At 41.3% G+C, this 18,405-nt stretch overlaps 2 protein-coding genes across 15 annotated transcripts in view; one reads left to right on the top strand and one right to left on the bottom strand.

Moving 5' to 3' along the window:
- The window catches only part of slc2a13a (solute carrier family 2 member 13a), a 171,827-nt gene extending 154,573 nt beyond the window's left edge, over positions 1-17,254 (top strand). For 4 of the 13 annotated variants that reach the window (XR_012402525.1, XR_012402523.1, XR_012402522.1 and 1 more), the window contains 5 exons: positions 10,030-10,155; positions 10,413-10,531; positions 12,347-12,499; positions 14,657-16,151; positions 16,620-16,914. Coding sequence is in view for 4 of the 13 variants with exons in the window: in XM_073948393.1 (XP_073804494.1) it covers positions 10,030-10,155; positions 10,413-10,531; positions 12,347-12,499; positions 14,657-14,883 (625 nt within the window). In the remaining 9 variants the exon portion in view is untranslated. Of the gene's footprint in view, positions 1-10,029; positions 10,156-10,412; positions 10,532-12,346; positions 12,500-14,656 lie in introns of all 13 variants that reach the window. The other 9 variants (XM_073948393.1, XM_073948392.1, XM_073948391.1 and 6 more) reach the window with 3 other exon arrangements.
- tmem19 (transmembrane protein 19) overlaps positions 1-18,405 on the bottom strand; it is a 1,055,620-nt gene that overhangs the window by 689,035 nt on the left and 348,180 nt on the right. The window lies entirely within an intron of this gene.

Consider the following 18,405-nt stretch of genomic DNA (forward strand, 5'->3'; position numbering starts at 1 on the left):
CATACGAGTTCAGTCGTACGAAATTGTACGATTTTAAAAAGGAGGCGTGGCACCTAACCCCACCCTAAACCCAACCGTCTTTGGGTGTAGTGGCTAACTCATACGAATTTATACGAGTTCAGTCATACGAAAATGTAAGATTTTAAAAAGGAGGCGTGGCACCTAACCCCACCCCTAAACCCAATCGTCATTGGGTGTAGTGGCTAACTCATATGAATTTATACGAATTCAGTCGTACGAAAATTTAAGATTTTAAAAAGGAGGCGTGGCACCTAACCCCACCCCTAAACCCAATCGTCATTGGGTGTAGTGGCTAACTCATATGAATTTATACGAGTTCAGTCGTACGAAAATGTACGATTTTAAAAAGGAGGCGTGGCACCTAACCCCACCCCTAAACCCAACCGTCATTGGGTGATGAGCAAATCGTACTAAATTGTACGAATGAGATTGTACGAATTCATTAGAATTTGCCACTAAATCAAAAAGTTACGAATTGCAGTAAGATTGTGTTGCGCAAAACATACTGGCTTGTTTTAAGAAATACTATGCCAAAATTAAGTGAGTTTTTCCTTAAAACAAGCTAAATAATCTGCCAATGGAGTAAGCAAAATAATTACAATGTCAAAAGGAAAAACTAGATGAAAACAAGTATGTTTTGCTTGCCTAGAAAATTCTTCCTAATATAAGAATATTTTAATATTTGGACTAAAAAGAAGACAACAAATCTAAGTAAGAAAAGCATTTTGTGCCGTGTAAAGCAAAAGTCAAAGCATAAACAGCAGTAAAACGCCAGAAAATATTGAGCAGACGCTGCAATGTCATCACCAATGACTGAATCACTGAGGAATATCCACAAGATAAATGTAAAGTCGGCTGAATTGTAGCTCTGGCAGGGACATGATGGTTGTAAATGACTGCAAGTTGCACAATATGGATGGCGAATGCCTGTAATTTAAAGTTTGTGATTATTTCTCGGTTTTGTTTTGTTGAAATGTGATCCTAATATTTGTAGCTTGAAACAGACGGAAATATAAACAGATCGTGCTGTGTTTCAGTGGAGATCGCAGTGTAGCTGTCATTACAGCAAACAAACAAACAAAAAGTTCACATGACTGAAAATGTGTAAATGTAAATTTGCGAAGCGCAAACGAAATGTTCTCAAACGACGACGAAAGCAGTAGCATTGCATTTAAAAATATTTAGCGAAAGTGAAGCTAAAATAAAGTCAACAATGAATTAAGTTTATTTGAAAAGGATGTGAAAACGAACAAAAAACAAACCCCTGTCAGATATTTTAGTGCAAATTTTAAATCGGTAACTATTATGAAACCGTTCGAAAACTTACCAATTTAAAACCTCTTAAGTGCAAACCATTTTTAAATCGCAAAAAATGCAAATAAACGAACACTTTAACACTTCAGTTTGGTACAGTTCGTATAACAAATGACATGTTTAGCAATGCTAAAATGGACTAAATAAATTTTGTTCTAAACGAGGAAGATAATTCCTCAATGTTTTGGATCAAGCATGGAAACCACTGCTGTAGTGATCTGGACATTCATAGTGGAATTAAATAAACGTAATGTCAAGCCTCTGTATGGTTATGGTTATCATGACAGTGGAATTCAATTGGTGGTTATTGGTCTTATGAATACCATCAGTCTCCGTACAGCAGCACTGTCAGAGCACCATTGACCCCAGGTGGACTGCAGAGGCAGCATCATCTACGGCGATCATATCTCTGATGCAGAAACCGAGACTCATCCTTCAGTTCTAAGCAGACAGTCCCTATTGTAGCGCAGGGGTTGTCAACTCTACAGACTTTTCCAGTAGCTTTAAAAATTATTCACGATTTATCAGTCGTTTGTAGGGTAAAATATACATTTTTAAACAGATTTCATGATTTACTTTATAGTTTCATTCTTAACTTTATATGTTTGTATCCTCCACATGATCGATTATTTTGAGGTAGGGGCATTTGATTAAAATTATTTGTGTCTTTTGAAGAATTTAATATTTTTTTGTTAAGTATTTTGGCTTCTGTTGTACCACCTAAAATATTTTTCAGCTTTATACATAAAAATATACACCTTAAATAGAGAAATACCCATCATAGAACAGATTTATTCAAACGATTGTTTTTGTAAATGGTATTTTGTTCAGATCCGGACAAAAAAAAAAAGGAGGTAAAAAAAGTGAAAATCACAAAATAATTGTTTATTACATTTAAAGATGTCACATTCTTATACGAAAAATTCATCAAGTGTATTTTTGTTTATATTAAAAGTTATGGTTTATATACAGCGCATGTATAAAAATACACACCAGAAGCAAATTTATTTACTTGAGTAGACTACAAAGTCAATACAATATATGCGAAATTCCACCGACACCCCAAATGACGTGGAACTCACAACACATTCGCCTCAATCGCACCTTTTGCTCAACTTCCCAAAGGAGCTACTAAAACAGTTCCACACCTCCATTATTGAATCAGTTGTCTACACGTCACCAAATCCGACCTGCGAAAACTACGTTGAATAGTTCGGACTGCTAAGCGAATCATTGGTACAACCCTCCCTACTCTTCAAGAACTGTACTTATCCAGAGCGAGTAAAAGGGCTGCCAGAATCACTCTGGACTCCTCACACCCAGCACACTGCCTCTTTGAATTGTTACCTTCTGGTCGACGCTACACTGCGCACCAGAACAGCCCGACACAGAAACACAGTGTCTTCCCTCAGGCAATCCATCTCATGAACGCTTGATGATGGTAATTGTGGAACCAACATCACTACTTGCCGTACACTTTTATACACATTTACACTTTACATGCCAATTTGCACTTAACAGCTGCACATATAACGTTGTATATAGTAATAAACCCGCACATACACTCGTCAATTCGTATATTTGCATTCGCTACTTACTTCTATTATCTGTCTTCTGTCCTGTCTCTGTCATTCTGTTGCTCTGTAGAAGCTGTGTCACCACAGGGAACCCCCGGGATCCTCCAAATGAAATTCAAGGCTCTTTGAGACCTTTTCAATACCATTTCCAAGGAAATTCAATGCCAACTTCAAACCAATTCCGACAGGAGTATGAGGGGAAAATGTCAAATCTGTATGAATTTTGAACTCTAGAAAATAATTATATATAAGTGGGCTACTTGAATTAAATAAAACATATTATTATAGTTATCGTAGTCCACCAGTAGCGAAAATAAAGGTCCAACTGCTTACTTTTCGTCATCTTATTGAGATTCTTACATGATCACAAACCCGTTGGCCTTATTGACCTGGTCAGTCAGTTCTTTAGTTATAAAAGGAGCAGAATTTAGTAATATATGCAGTTTTGTTGCTTCCACAATAACTTGAGTCAGGAAACATGGTTTTGAAAACCTCTGTAATGTTGTCATTCGATGTGTGACGCCCCATTCACACGGGGTTTCAGCGTCAGTGCTTGACTGAAGGCGTGTCTGAAGTTGGGGCTGAAGTGATCGTCATAGCAGCGTCAGCCAATGAAATTTAGTCAGTAATAGGCCACTGTCTAGCTGGTGTTTTTGCATACAGCTATCTGATTGGCTGACGCTTCCGTTGGCGCTTGAAAAGTTGAGCTAGTCCCAACTTCTGCTTTGAGCAACGCCTCTGAAGCGGCGCAGACGGATCCACAATGCAGTTCGGCAACGCCTAACGTCACCCATTCAAAGTGAATGATAAGCGTTGATGCTGACGCCCCGTGAGAATGGAGCGTAAGAGTGGTGCTCAGAGCTTGTTTTAAGGACCCATATCACCTCTGCCCGCAAAGTTGGTGTTGAGCAACAGTAAGATGTGGCGGCTGTGGCGGCGATGCTTCTAATGTAGAAATTTCTTCATTACTGATAGCCAAAGCTGTTTCAGTAAACGAAGAGGTCTCCGGTGCACAGAACTGCACACTAGGTGGTTGGCGCTGACGAGCAGTACTACACACAATGTGTTTGGCACCCTCATATGGGAAATCCAGTGCCGTAATTCCCATCGTGGCTAGCTTAAAAGATTTCCAGCACCAACAGCAGTAGGAGTCGCGGTCCTTTCCTGGCACAGGCTTGACCCAAACGTAATTCAGATTCCTTGGCCACAGCGGATTAAACCATCGCTTTTCCATTTTACTCGACAAACTAGGCTAGCGACTATCTTGTTCTGTACCTCACTTGCCTACTAATTAACAGTAATGGGTGCTCACGCTTTCGCGCTTTCTGCTATGAGGTGGAGCGCGAGATGCACTCAACATTACGATACATGAATTACTAATAAGCCTACACTAGTAACAGTTAATTTTGTTACAGTATGAACTTTAATCCAAGGAAAGACACAAATAAATTAATAAAATAAGACCGAAATCCAAAACTTTGTATACTAAATTCAAGGCTATTAAGGCCTTAATTTGAGATTATCGAATTTAAGACTTTTTCAATGCTTTTAAGACCCTGCGGATACTCTGCACTAGAGGTCTGCATTCCCGCGGCTGTCCCCGACCCAACTCAGAATGAGAGAGAGAGAGAGAGAGAGCTTTCCCAGATAGCAAAATACACTAGATTCTCGCCTGCCGGAGACTTACCACTCGCCCGGCTCCGGCTGCCAGAATCAATCGGGCCAGATGCGGCGGCCGTAAGCGAGCCGATGCTGCCGCATCCGCGCCGGAGTCGTATTCGGGCTAAAACCTGTCGGGTGCGGGCGGGAGCGGGATTCAAAATTTAGTCCCGCGCAGACCTGGCAATAAAGCTCTTTCTGATTCTGAAGTAGACGTAATTGCAAGAAGAGCGGGAGTGATCCAACTTGAGCGTAATTTCGCTTAAAGTAAAAAACATTCGGCACATTACAAACGTTCTCATTGGATGACATCCACCCCTCCACACCATTGTTAATCTGTGAGCAGTGGACTTTTAAAATACAACCCCAAATCAAAAAACAAAATTGGCAGTATGGAAAGTGCTACCTTAAAACAAAAGGAAGCCCTATGTTAACAGTGTCCAGAAGCGCTTCAACTTCTCTGTGATGGACCATCACAAAGGGGAAGCATGTACTGTGGTCAGAAATGCACTTCAAAAAGCGACAACGAAGGCAAACAACCCGAAACACTTCATCACTTAGTGTCTTCAGTCCCCGCACATCTTATAAGTGTCGTGAATCGTAATGCCTAAATGGGATATGCTGTACTGGTCCAACTTTTTTTTGAAATGTGAGCAAGAACCAATATTAGAATACGTGTTTAACGCGTTATTTAATTGATTGGTTAAAATGATAACTTCCCCAGCCCTAATCATATTCAGCAAACTAAAATAAACCAGTAAAAGTCCCCTTGCTCCACTTGTGTCTGAATACTGTGAAATTATACCATTTCTAATGGGTTTCTCTTGCTTCAGTCAACAACTCATTGCCCTCCAACCTGAGTGAAAATCAATTTTATGTCGGACGCAGTGTGTGCACTTTGGTGTAATAGCGGCGTGTGTTAGGGGGTCCAGACTGCTCGCTGTTCCTTAATGTCACCGTAATAGAGTGTCTGAAGTGTGTAACCTCGTAACAATGACCCCGCTGTAATCTGACACAGCGCTGCCTCTTTTTTCCATCCTAATTTATTCTTCCACCATCCTCCAGCTCACCGTACACACACATCGCCAAAACAAAGCGTGTTTATTTCCGCACTAATGGATGCGCTATCATCACAGCAGCAAACCAATCTGCCTCTCAAAAGCCCCGGCCTTAACTCCCCCGTAATGGAATACAGTGTTTAATGGATGCACTGAATCCGACATGCAAAATCCACTGAGCAGGAGCTGAATCCTGAATAGGTGTGGATGTGTAAAGTTGCCAGATTGTGATTTTATGATCTTGATATCTAGATGGAAGTCATGGGGTTTTGGTAAATGGCAAAATTCTCCTGAAGTGGTTTAACAGGTCAATATCCAACGCTAAAAATTGGCCCTAATATAATGTGGTGGGATTTGACTATTTGGAAGGGTCGAGAATAATAATGAGCTCAGACACAAACACACGCAGTGTAATTTACTCCAGGGTCCCCGCAGGGTCTTAAAAAGTATTTTAAAGTCTTAAATTAAAAAAATCGTAATTTATGGCTTTAAAAAGTCTTAAATTTGCTGTTCTGGGTCTTAAATATTTTTTGCACAGGTCTTATTTTTGCGATGTCCATGTAACGCTACATCTAATGCTCATTATAATTCTTTTTGTTGTTGTTGCTAGGTTTTTGGGGTGTTGTAGTTCATTATTTCACTAGTCCAATTGTAATTTGCGGTATTACAACTACAAAAAAGTCAACTTGCAATAGCCAATCAGCTTTCTGATATTAAACTTCGAAATGACGTCATCGCTGTGTTTGCGGAAGTTCGCTTTGAGTGCGCGCGACTTGATTTCGGCTGGCAGAGTATGGCGTTATTTCACTGACAAATGTCGCAAGCGCAGTTTTATAAGTCGGGAGCGCTTTAATACGAGAGAGCGAATCTCTGCTCACGCGCCAGTTTCCTTTGTTCGTGGACAAAACTGCTTGCGAGCTATTAAAACACTGGCTGCTCACGTGCGAATGATCTGCTCTCGCTCCGTCGGACTCCTTTCGTGCTTTTCCAGAGATGCTTGTCGATTAAAGTGGTAGAGAGGTTTATTTTAGCCAGAAGGAGTGAGTGAGCTATCTTTATCCCACCAGAGTAACCTAGTTTGGGCAGTTGCGTTGTGGATAAAATCTAGGTTAAATTCTACTTATACTCAACAAATGTCGCCGACAGAGATGTGTTAAGAGTTGTATTTTGTAGGTTGAAATCAGAGATAGAAATATCCACCTGTGCATGACATGACACGATGCATAAATGTGCAGTAAACACATATATACCAAGCAGTTTACATGTGTTTGCTGCCTCGTTACAAAAAGACATGGCACAATATGCACTAGCATCACGGCGTCATGTCTTACGTTTTGCATCACAGCACCTGCAAGACCTGGGAAATTTACAGGGCGAGAGAAAAGTGCATGGGAAGAAACAGGAGAGGGAAAAGGGAACAGTTCTCCAAGCACGCTGCCTCTTGCACCTAAACCAGCTTAGAGAAACTCATTCACGGTGCCTGTCAACAGAATTAGCCACCCCTCAGCCACTCAGTGGCTTTAGACTGCCCCACCCACCCACAACGGTTCCTCTGGCTCACAGGCACCCGGCTGTATGCCCCTCGGTCCCTTTTGCTCTCTCACCTACCCATCGTGGCGGCTTGCAGCAAGGTTTTGGTATCCGGCAGACAGTGGCAACTTCCTTGCCTTTTTTTTTCAACTGTGTTAAGCCCCCTGTCTCCTGCTTCTACTCATCCCTATGGACAACAGCATGTCTCCGTGTCTGGGGTGACTCTATCTTCCCCTCACAGACAGCAGCCGACCAGGTTGTGGTGGCGGCAAGTCCCCTCCTCCTGGCAAGCTCTTCCAATGCTGGCCTTGAGTGTCTATGGTGGCAGACTCTGCTCCAGTGAGGGCTCTCCTTCCCTCTTGGTTTTGGCACCACTGTAATGAAGTTGATGGTCATCTAGTTATTGGGGGAAAAGGGGTTCCTCATGGAGGCTCCCACCAAACTGAAAGCAAATGTAAAACAAAGTGTCCGAGCCTGGTCCTCTCTCATCTCCCACTGCTGTCTCTCCTCATATTATTATCTAGAGCTCCTCCATGGGACTCAAGGCTGGTGTGGGATAAAGGTGCTGTCAGTTATCACTTACACCAATGGTCCTCCATCACTGGGCCACAAACCGGCACCGGTCCATGGATCAATTTGTACCGCAACACACAAGAAATCATTAATTATTTCTGTATTATTTATTATCTGAGTCCGAACGATCTTCTATTTTGAAAAATGACCATGTTCTCTTGGTGACATCTCGGGACACTTGAGCACCTAAATTTAACCCACTCAGCAGCAAAATGAGTAAGAAACAGACATCTTTGGAAAGTTTCTTTGCTAAGGGGAAAAGGCCCAGTGAAGAACCAACAAACTGCTAAGGAATGGATCCGCAACCCCTATTTGTCAACATATCAGGTGAATCCAGCAAGCCTGTGCAAGAAGATCAACTGTTGGAGATCGTAAATGACGGCGACCTTTCAGGAGCCTTTCGCATATGTCAGCTTTTCTAGAGTTTGTGCAAGTTTGTTATGTCCAAAGGAAGTGTGCGGCTTGCGCGCGCAAGTGTCGTGATACGTTCGCGCCTTCCAGGCTCACCCAGTTGAATGAAAGCTGCGAGCGTTATTAGGGGAGACAGAGAGAGGAGAGAGGGAAAACAAAATAAAAATGGAGGATCAGTTCTTCAAACACGCTGCCTCTTGGACCTAAACTAGCTGAGAGATCCTCACATGTAGTGCTTGTCAACAGCACTAGCCACCCCTCGGTAAACAGTGTTGCCGGAGTGAGAGGTTTCCCACCCAATTTGTGTGGTTTTGAATTTGATTTTGCGGGTAAAAAATGACAGGGGGGTAGTGAAAATTTGGGCGGTTTTGCACTGGTGTGCCCCGTCAGCCCCGATCTTCACTTATAAGCCTACAAGCGCAAATCTTCCAAGGACACGACGCCATCGTTAAAGGGCCATGAAAAACCCCTCGTTTCAGCAGGGTGTTTTCACATCTCTACTTTGGAAAAAGTCTGAAAAGTTTAGGGAGGAGTGTCAGAGGAAGAAAAGAGGCTTGGTGTGGGAGTGTCTATTTGGGCGCGCTGAATTTCAGAGTCAAAACACACACCCACAGCGGACAAAGTGACTGTGTTTACGTGGACATCTGTAGTCGAATTATTTGCCAAATTATTAAATGGTGGACTTTAACTGCAGTTTGGCTCTTTCATTCAGGGAATTCATTCATGTCCCTCGCGACAAACGAGATATTTGATTGGAGGATCTGCTCTAAGCGTGTATTTTTCATGCAATGTTTGATACCGCACGGCGAATGAGAGAAAAAAAACCTCTGCATTTCCTGGAAACTTCGATGCACTCAGCAGGTAGCGTCAGAAAGCCGCGTGTTTTATTCCGGTCACTAAATTCGGTGAAAACCCTACACGAGGTTAAAGTTTGGTTGTGGTGCTAACATGTTTACACTCGGTGCAATAGTTAACTTAGTTCGATACGAAAAAACTGAATAAACAAAGAGCACTGGTCGCTCACTTACCAAATCTGTAAAGACAGGACAATCACCAGCAACTAGAGCCGCGTCTGTATTAAGAGGAGACTAAAGCGAATCCAGATCTCAGCGTTTGCAGATGAGAACAGCTCTCAGGTAAACAATAATCCTCCTTAGACACGTAAGTTATTGTTGTCGAGCGTCGCGTACACTGTTAATCCACACGTGACTCCAGCTGAGCTCTCACAGAGAGAAAATGAAAACAAAACTGAACTGCAGCAAACTATAAAAGCAACACTTCACGCTTGTTTTGCCAACACAACGTGGCGTCTCTGCCGTCTAAACACTGTGACAGTAATGAATATTAATGAAGTTGCACAATAGAGTGCGCTGATTGGTTTGAACCAAGCTTTACTCATGCATTAATGCATCACACTGTAAGACGCAATAAGACACACTCTGGCACAGACGTCCAGTCTGCACGCTGGAATACACGCTATTATGTCATGACCGTGACGCAGCTTCGAAAATTCGTTTCAAACCGGAAGTACGAATTTGCTTGAAATAACGCAAAAACAACCAATTTACACTTTTTAGTGAAATATAGGTGTCCTAATAGTGTTTACAGCAGTGTGGGACACATATACCACTGTCAACAGCTCAACACATGTGTTTTGGTGTTTCGTGACCCTTTAAGCAAAAGTATCGTTAGCTTGTTAGAAGTGGCAGCACGCAAGAAAAACAATACAGTTAAACTGCAATACATTAAACAGCTAAAGATTAAAAAACAGAAGTGCAGGTACTATGTGTACAGCCCACTTTGAGGACTGGACACAGCAACGCTGAAGGGCTTCTCTTTGAGTGGGTTTTAATTTAAAAGTAATTTGTCTTACGTTATCTTTCTAGGTCATGCGAGCCCTGTATGCTGGACCCTGGCTGTGGTTACTGTTATCAGGAAAACAGCACTGCTGTGTTCGCCTCCTCCTGTGTTCCCGTCAATCCGGCCTCCACTGAGAGAGCAGCGTGGGGCAAGTGAGTCACCACTGAAGCTCAGACTTGTGCACTTCTGCTCTTCTCCCTTTATTTGGCCATTTGTTGGGTTATTCATTCTACAGTGCAGTACACTACTGAGTTTACCTGTTCAGGCTAGACCAGTCTGTATTAACACAGTGATTTTACAGTAGATATTGATTGCTAAAGTATAGTCCTCGATGGACGGGCTGTAAAAGTGAACCATTTTTCATTTGTATACCTCATGTGATTCACAGTCTCTCTTGTAATCCTAACAGATGCTCTAATTCCACACATCTGCCAGACAGTGGTATATGGGCTTATAACTTCTGTCCAACTTCTTATTCATGGGTTGTGCTTTTGGGACTTGTGCTCTACCTTGCGTCTTTTGCCCCAGGTAAGATGATCGCTACTGTTTTTAAACGAACCCAGCGATGGTGTATTTTCAGTTTCCGCAGTTATGAATGACAATTAAGTAAATGAGAGTGTTGATTTAGAGCAGTGTTTCTCAACCATGTTCCTGGAGGACCAACAACACTGCAGGTTTCGGATGTCTCCTTTGTCTGCCACATCCACTACAGGTCCGTCAGTCTCGGCTAATTAACTGATGACCTGAATCAGGTGTGTTTGGTTAAGGAGACATAAAATATGTGCAGAGCTGGTGGTCCTCCAGGAACGTGGTTGAGAAACACTGATTCAGGGTTTCTGTGGTTCTTAAAATTTAAGCAGTTCTCTAGTTTAAGTTATCCTTTATTATTTAATATCCTTGATTACTTCTTTGGTTTTCCAATGTTAATCTGCTAAGAAATTAAACTACTTTGAGTTCATGTATAAAACTATGTCAGTAGAGTATGCAAATGACTTTTCTGTCATAAACAAGTCGATTTTTGTCAACATCTAACCCTAACCTTAACACTATAATGCTCTTGACCTAGTTGCATTAATTTAAACACACCCTTAATATCATACCTGCCAGCACTTTACCTGGGAGTCTCCTGTATTTCAGACCCATCTCCCGCCACCCTCCCGTTTTAATAATAATAATTAATAATAATTCCTTACATTTATATAGCGCTTTTCTGGGCACTCAAATCGCTTTACACAATGAAGGGAATCTCCTCATCCACCACCAGTGTGCAGCATCCACCTGGATGCCATTTTGCGCCAGATCGCACACCATACACCAGCTGATTGGTGGAGAGGAGACAGCGATGAAGCCAATTGGAATATGGGGATGGTTAGGAGGCCATGATGGACAGAGGCCAGTGGGCAGATTTGGCCAGGATGCCGGGGTTAAACCCCTACTCTTTTCGAAGGACATCCTGGGATTTTTAACGACCACAGAGAGTCGGACCTCGGTTAAATGTCTCATCCGAAAGACAGTGTTCACTGAGCAGTATAGCGTCCCCGTCACTATACTGGGGCATTAGGACCCACACAGACCGCAGGTTGGGCGCCCCCTGCTGGCCTCACTAACACCACTTCCGACAGCAACCTAGCTTTCCCATGTGGTCTCCCATCCAGGTACTGACTGGGCGCAGCCCTGCTTAGCTTCAATGGGCGACCATGTAAGAGTTGCAGAGAGCTAGCTGCCGGTTTTGTTATTTCTCTCAGAAAACTCCCGTAATTTCAACCCCATTCCTGGTCCTCAGCATTTTGGTGTAGTCTGTGTAACCCCTGGGGTCGCCAACTTTAGTATAGGATCCGATCGCAGCGCCTGCCTGAAACACGCTTCATAGCACAGTTACTAACACCAGAGGAAACAGTACCCGGTTCTCAACAGTCAACAGTGTTATTCAGACACCTCACCCCCACACCTAACAGGGACAAATGTTGGCAGGTACGCATAATATGGTATTAATATAGCCTAGTTATTTTCTTTAAAGGTCAACTCAATGGTACCTCTTTAAAATGATCATTGAGCGACGTAACAGAGTCTGAGTAGATTTTTGTCAACACCTAATCCAATAATACTCTTTATCTGGTGACATTGATTTAAACATGGCTTTAATATAGTCTCTTTATTTTCTTTAAAGGTCAACTCAATGTTGCCTATTTAAAATGATCAACAAAAACCGTAACAGAGAAGATCTTAATTGGTCCTCTTTTAAGAATAAAAAGTGCTGATTGCCTCACAAACCCACCAGAACTGTTTTGTTTTCTAAATAAAACATGTCTGAGGGAATTGTAACATCTTTTTACCTCCTGACAGGAATGGGCCCAATGCCATGGACGGTTAATTCCGAAATCTACCCTCTTTGGGCTAGAAGCACAGGCAACGCCTGTTCGGCCGGAGTGAACTGGACTTTCAATGTGCTGGTGTCCCTGACGTTCCTCCACATGGCCCAGTACCTCACTTACTACGGTAATACTCTAATTAGTGGATCGACTGCCGTCGTGAGCGTGACCTTTTTGTCAGCATCAATACGGCATTTGATCTCTCGACATCAAGAGTTTGCTCCACATAAAGGCATTGTAAAGCTAATTACTTGCATGACTCAGTATTTCTCTGAACGTCAACACGTCTCTCTGAACGCAGACCTTCATATGCGCATGATTCGTCAATGCATGCTATCCAAAGATGTTTTTTAGGACAAATTATTCACATGTAGAAGATTGCTTTGTGTCTTAAACATTTTCTCTAGGCCACTGGATTATTACAGAAATATAGTTCATAAATATTGGGACATCGATACAATTCTAACATTTTTGGCTCTATACACCAACACAATGGAATTTAAAAGAAACAAACAAGATGTGCTTTAACTGCAGACTGTCTGCTTTAATTTGAGGGTATTTACATCCAAATCAGGTGAACGCTGTAGGAATTAAGAGCTTGCATTTCTGCCTCTCACTTGTTAAGGGACCAAAAGTAATTGAACAGAATAATAATCATAAATCAAACTTTCACTTTTTGTGAATACTTGGTTTGCAGTTCAGTTACAGCCTGAAGTCTGGAACTCGTAGACGCTGGGTTTCATGCCTGGTGGTGCTCTCCCAAGCCTCTAAAGCAGTGGTCACCAAACTTGTTCCTGGATGGCCGGTGTCCTGCAAATTTTAGCTCCAACCCTAATCAAACACACCTGAACAAGCTAATCAAGGTCTTAATATGTATACTTAAAACATCCAGGCAGGTGTGTTGAAGCAAGTTGGAGCTAAACCCTGCAGGGACACCGGCCCTCCAGGACCGAGATTGGTGACCCCTGCTCTAAAGCAACTGTCTTCAGTTCCTGCTTGTTCTTGGGGCATTTTCCCTTCAGTTTTGTCTTCAGCGAATGAAATGCATGCTCAATCGGATTCAGGTCAGGTGATCGACTCGGCCATTGCATAACATTTCACTTCTTTCCCTTCAAAAACTCTCTGGTTGCTTTTGCAGTATGCTTTGGGTCATTCTCCACCTGCACTGTGAAGCGCTGTCCAACAAGTTCTGAAGCATTTGGCTGAATATGAGCAGAAAATGTTGCCTGAAACACTTCAGAACTCATCCTGCTGCTTTAGTCAGCACCACATCATCAACAAACAAAAGAGAACCAGTTCCACTGACAGCCATACATGCTTACACCATGACACTACCACCACCATGCTTCACTGCTCTTTCCTTCTCCATCACTCTTTCCATCACTCTGGTACAAGTTGATCTTGATCTGTTCGTAGAATGTTGTTCCAGCGCTGTGAAAGCTTTTTCAGAACTCTCATCTGGCCTTCCTGTTTTTGAGGCTCTCCAATGGTTTACATCTTGTGGTGAACCCTCTGTATTCGCTCTGGTGTGGTCTTCTCTTGATTGTTGACTGACACACATACACCTGCCTCCTGGAGAGTGTTCTTGATCTGGCCAACTGTTGTGAAGGGTGTTTTCTTCACCAGGGAAAGAGTTCTTCAGCCTTCCACACCAGTTGTTTCCGTGGTCTTCCGGGTCTTTTGGTGTTGCTGAGCTCAATGGTGCACACAGTTCCACGCCTAATGTTTTTGCCATCTCTCTGATGGGTTTGTTCTGTTTTTTCAGCCTAATGATGGCCTGCTTGACTGATAGTGACAGCTCGTTGGATCTCATCTTGAGAGATGACGGTTCCAGATTCCAAATCCAAACAGCACACTTGAAATAAACTCTGGACCCTTTATCTGCTCATTGTAAATTGGGATAATGAGGGAATAACACACACTTGCACATGGAACAGCTTAGAAGCCAACTGTCCGATTACTTTTGGACCCTTAACAAGTGGGAGGCACATTTGCAAACTTGTAATTCCTACAGCGTTCACCTGATTTGGATGTTAATGCCCTCAAACTAAAGCTGACGGTTTCATTTCAAGTCCATCGTGCTGGTGTATAGAGCCAAAAATGTTAGAATTGTGTCCCAATATTTATGGGCCTAACTGTATATATTACTAAGGGCTTTAGGGCTGTCGATTTAAAGGGGACCTATCATGCAAAAATCAGTTTTAAAAGAGGTGTAATCACAATTGTGTGGAAATACAGCCATTGTTATTAACATCTAATAATCAATAACTATGTGGTTTTCCAGGCGTATTCTTCCTCTACACCAGTTTGGCTTTCACAGGCTTCTTTTTCATCTACGGTTGCCTCCCTGAGACTAAAGGACGGCGACTAGAAGAGATCGAATCCTTGTTTGAAAACCGACTCTGCTCGTGCGGCATCTCGGATTGTGACGAGGACCGGCAGGTGGAATACATCCGGGTAAAAGGCTCAAACTACCACCTATCGGACAATGACGCGTCTGATGTTGAGTAACTGGTGTGAAACCTGGGGTCTGGTAAACGGGGATGAGAAGGCATCGACTGCGCCTCGCTCGATCCCGACGTCAGGTTGGCTCACTGTATCGGTCAGATCGAGCCTCTCTCATCCAGACGTTCACCGCGATGGCAAGAACAGGGTTGTAGAGCACACACAAACAAACACGCAGTGCCAAGTCAGCTTTTATAATGTTGTGAGTGTGCTCATTCCTCCACCGGCAGATGAAAACACACTCGTCATTCGTGTAAAATGTGTTTAGCTGTAAATGCAGTAATATATATGCAGCAGGATATTACTGTTTTTTTCTTTCTTTGTCATGTTAAAGCACAAACAAAAAGCTCAAGTTAAATTTTAAAATAAGACTCGCATTTAAAAAAAAGATAAGCTATGTTACCAGTCAACAATTTCGGCGCTGGTATTCTTTTTAATGAACCCTTTTCAAAGACTAAGATGAGGCGATTTTATATTGATTAACATTATACATTGAGCAGACTATTTTCCGCACTATTATAGATTTTATTTTTTTAACGGTATTTCTTCGTTCAAATTTGCAAATGTTCTAAGAGGCCTTGCATTATTACATTCTTCTTTACTGTTTTTTATTTACGTAATTCTCTCTTGATCTTGACATATTGTTTACAGTGTTTTACGAGTCCTTTTCTCATTATCTTGACATAACAAAAGTTGTTTTTTTGGAGTTAACAACTTATTTTTTTTCGGCTGACTTTGGAAGAAGAGGATGTTCTAGATTAGAAGCAGATTATATCGCATTAGCTTATGCAGGGACTCACTTTCGTAAAGTATTTGAAAATAAGAATGCATCCAACCATTATTACGTTACAGCTACAGTTGCAAACTCTGTATTTTGTTATATAATAAGTGTTGCCTACTAGACGGAGTGTCCATATAAACAAATAAGAGCAGAGCAACTTTGGATGTGTCGAGATCACAAGAAAATTAAGTTGTGATTACAAGAAAACAAATTGATCAAGAAAACGAAAAAAAAATTTGAGATTGCGTGAAAATAAGTTACGCTGACATCACTGGAAAATAAAAGTTGCGATAATGTAAAAAAATAAATGATGTTGAAATCATAAAACAATGTCACGATCATGTAAAATCGAGTTATGCCAAGCTCGAGTTATGCCGAGATCATGAGAATATAAAAGTCGTGATCACGCAAAAACTAGTTATGTTGAGATCACGAGAAAAAAATTTGCGATGACACAAAAACTAGTTATGTCAAGATCGTGATCGTCAAAGTCGTGATTACAAGAAAACAAATTTGTCAAGATCACGAGGGAAAAATGTTGCGCTTACACGTAAACAAGTTATGTTGAGTTCACATGAAAATAAAAGTCACGATTATGTGGAAACAAGTTATGTTGATATCATGAGAAAAAACTTTGTCGAACATGTGAAAACTAGTAACGTCAAGATCACAAGAAAATAATAATCACGATTACGCAAAAACAAGTCATGTCGAAATCACGAGAAAACAAGTTATTTCAAGATCATGAAAATATGAAAGTTATATAACGTGCAAACAAATTATGTCTGTCGTGTTCACGGAAAAATAAGTTGCGTCAAGATAATGAGAAAATAAAAGTTGCGATTTTGTGAAAGAGTTATGTCAAGATCCCGAAAATAGAAGTCACAATTACGCAAAAAACAGTTATGTCGAGATGATGAAAATATAAAAGTTGTGATTACATGAAAACAAATTATGTCAGTCGCGTTCACGGAAAAATAAGTTATGTCAAGTTTATAAGAAAATAAAATTCGCGAAAACGCGAAATTAAGTTATGTTGAGATCATGAAAATAAAAGTTGTGATCACGTGAAAACGAGATATGTCAAGATTACAAGAAAATAAAAGTCACGATCACGCAAAAACCAATTTTGTCGAGATCAGAATATAAAAGTCGTGATCACGTGAAAACGTATTTTGTTATGATAATGTGTGATCACGTGAATACGAGTGATGTCGAGATCACGAGAAAATAAAGTCGCAATCATGGAAAATAAAGTTATGTCAAGATCATGAGAAAATAAAGGTCGTGATCACGAGAAAACAAAAGAGAAAAAATGATTTAATACATGGCCTCTTAGGAATTCCGTACCATTCATACCTACATAAGTTTATTCTGGAAAGAGTCCATTGAAATGTTCCCCTTCTAGTCATCAAAACAAATATTCAAATGTCCTTTTAATGGATGTCTGGGAATTATGTAAAGGTTAAAAGTACCTCAACAAGTAACTATTTTTGTGCCGGGCATTCAAGTGTGTCTCGATTTTTGACTAGTAGTCCATAAATCAATCGAATTGCGTAACATAACGCGAGTCCCTGAATATGAACAAATGATAAATCTATAGTTATTAACCTCACGTCCCCCGGCCTCAATTAAAACCTTCCACACTCTGAAACGTGTGGCATATTGCATTGCCTTGTAATATGCGACCTGCCTTTCACCGTCTGGTTTTTGAACAGTTTATTTTGTAAAGAACCGTCATGTTTGTAGGATTAGAGATCATTGACACAACACGTCTAATGTAGCTTTCTGCGGTTTCCTGTGATAGTGTAGTGTGGCCTTATAAAATATTTCACTAATGTATGTATTTATTTATTTATTCATGTTGCAACCTTGTTTAATTTGAAATATTTTATTTATATGTAATTTAATGTTTACATTTTTAAATATTTTCTTTGTTTTTAATAATATATTTTACTATAATTTTAAGTTGTCTTCCTTATAGCCTAGTGTTTTATTGGTCTTGTCTGAGGAAAAAATGTAGGCTATCTGTTTTGACGAGTGCAGTGTTATATCCGATGTTCTGTTGTGCTAAGTATTCAGTTAGACAAATGCACACGACAGCGTGCCAAACTGACCTGGAAAATCTGTGTTGTGGTTGTAGCTTTCTTGAAAACCAAGCTGAAGTAACCCAATAACGTGTCGGCTCAACTTCCTGTATAAAGGGTTCAGTGATGCATAATCGTGCGCATCAGGCCTTGTGTATTGTGCGTTTTGTTCAGATACTTAGTTACGTGTGTCCAAACTTGATTTGGTTGAACAAAGTACAAATGAAATCGGCACAATGTTTGGCATTTTAGCTCAGTTTGATCTTAAAGGAGTAGTTCACCCAAAAAAAATTGTCGTTTACTCACCCTCATACTGTTACAAATCCCTTTATTTATTTATTGGTAATTATAATATTCTGTGGAATATAAAATTGTTTTCATATAATCAAACCACAAAGGTACATAATAGTCTAATAATATAATTCATTGATTTTCATCCGCTTTTTTGGGGCCGGGTCACGGGGGGCAGCAGTCTTAGGAGAGAACCCTCCCCAGACACTTCCTCCAGCTCCTCCGGGGGGATCCAGAGGCGTTCCCAGACCAGCCGAGAGACATAGTCCCTCCAGTGTGTCCTGGGTCTTCCTCGATACCTCCTCCCGGTGGGACATGCCTGGAACACCTCCCTAGGTAGGCGTCCAGGAGGCATCCGAAACAGATGTC

Source organism: Danio rerio, chromosome 4 (genome assembly GCF_049306965.1).
Source record: "Danio rerio strain Tuebingen ecotype United States chromosome 4, GRCz12tu, whole genome shotgun sequence".
Classification (NCBI taxonomy): Eukaryota; Metazoa; Chordata; class Actinopteri; order Cypriniformes; family Danionidae; genus Danio; species Danio rerio.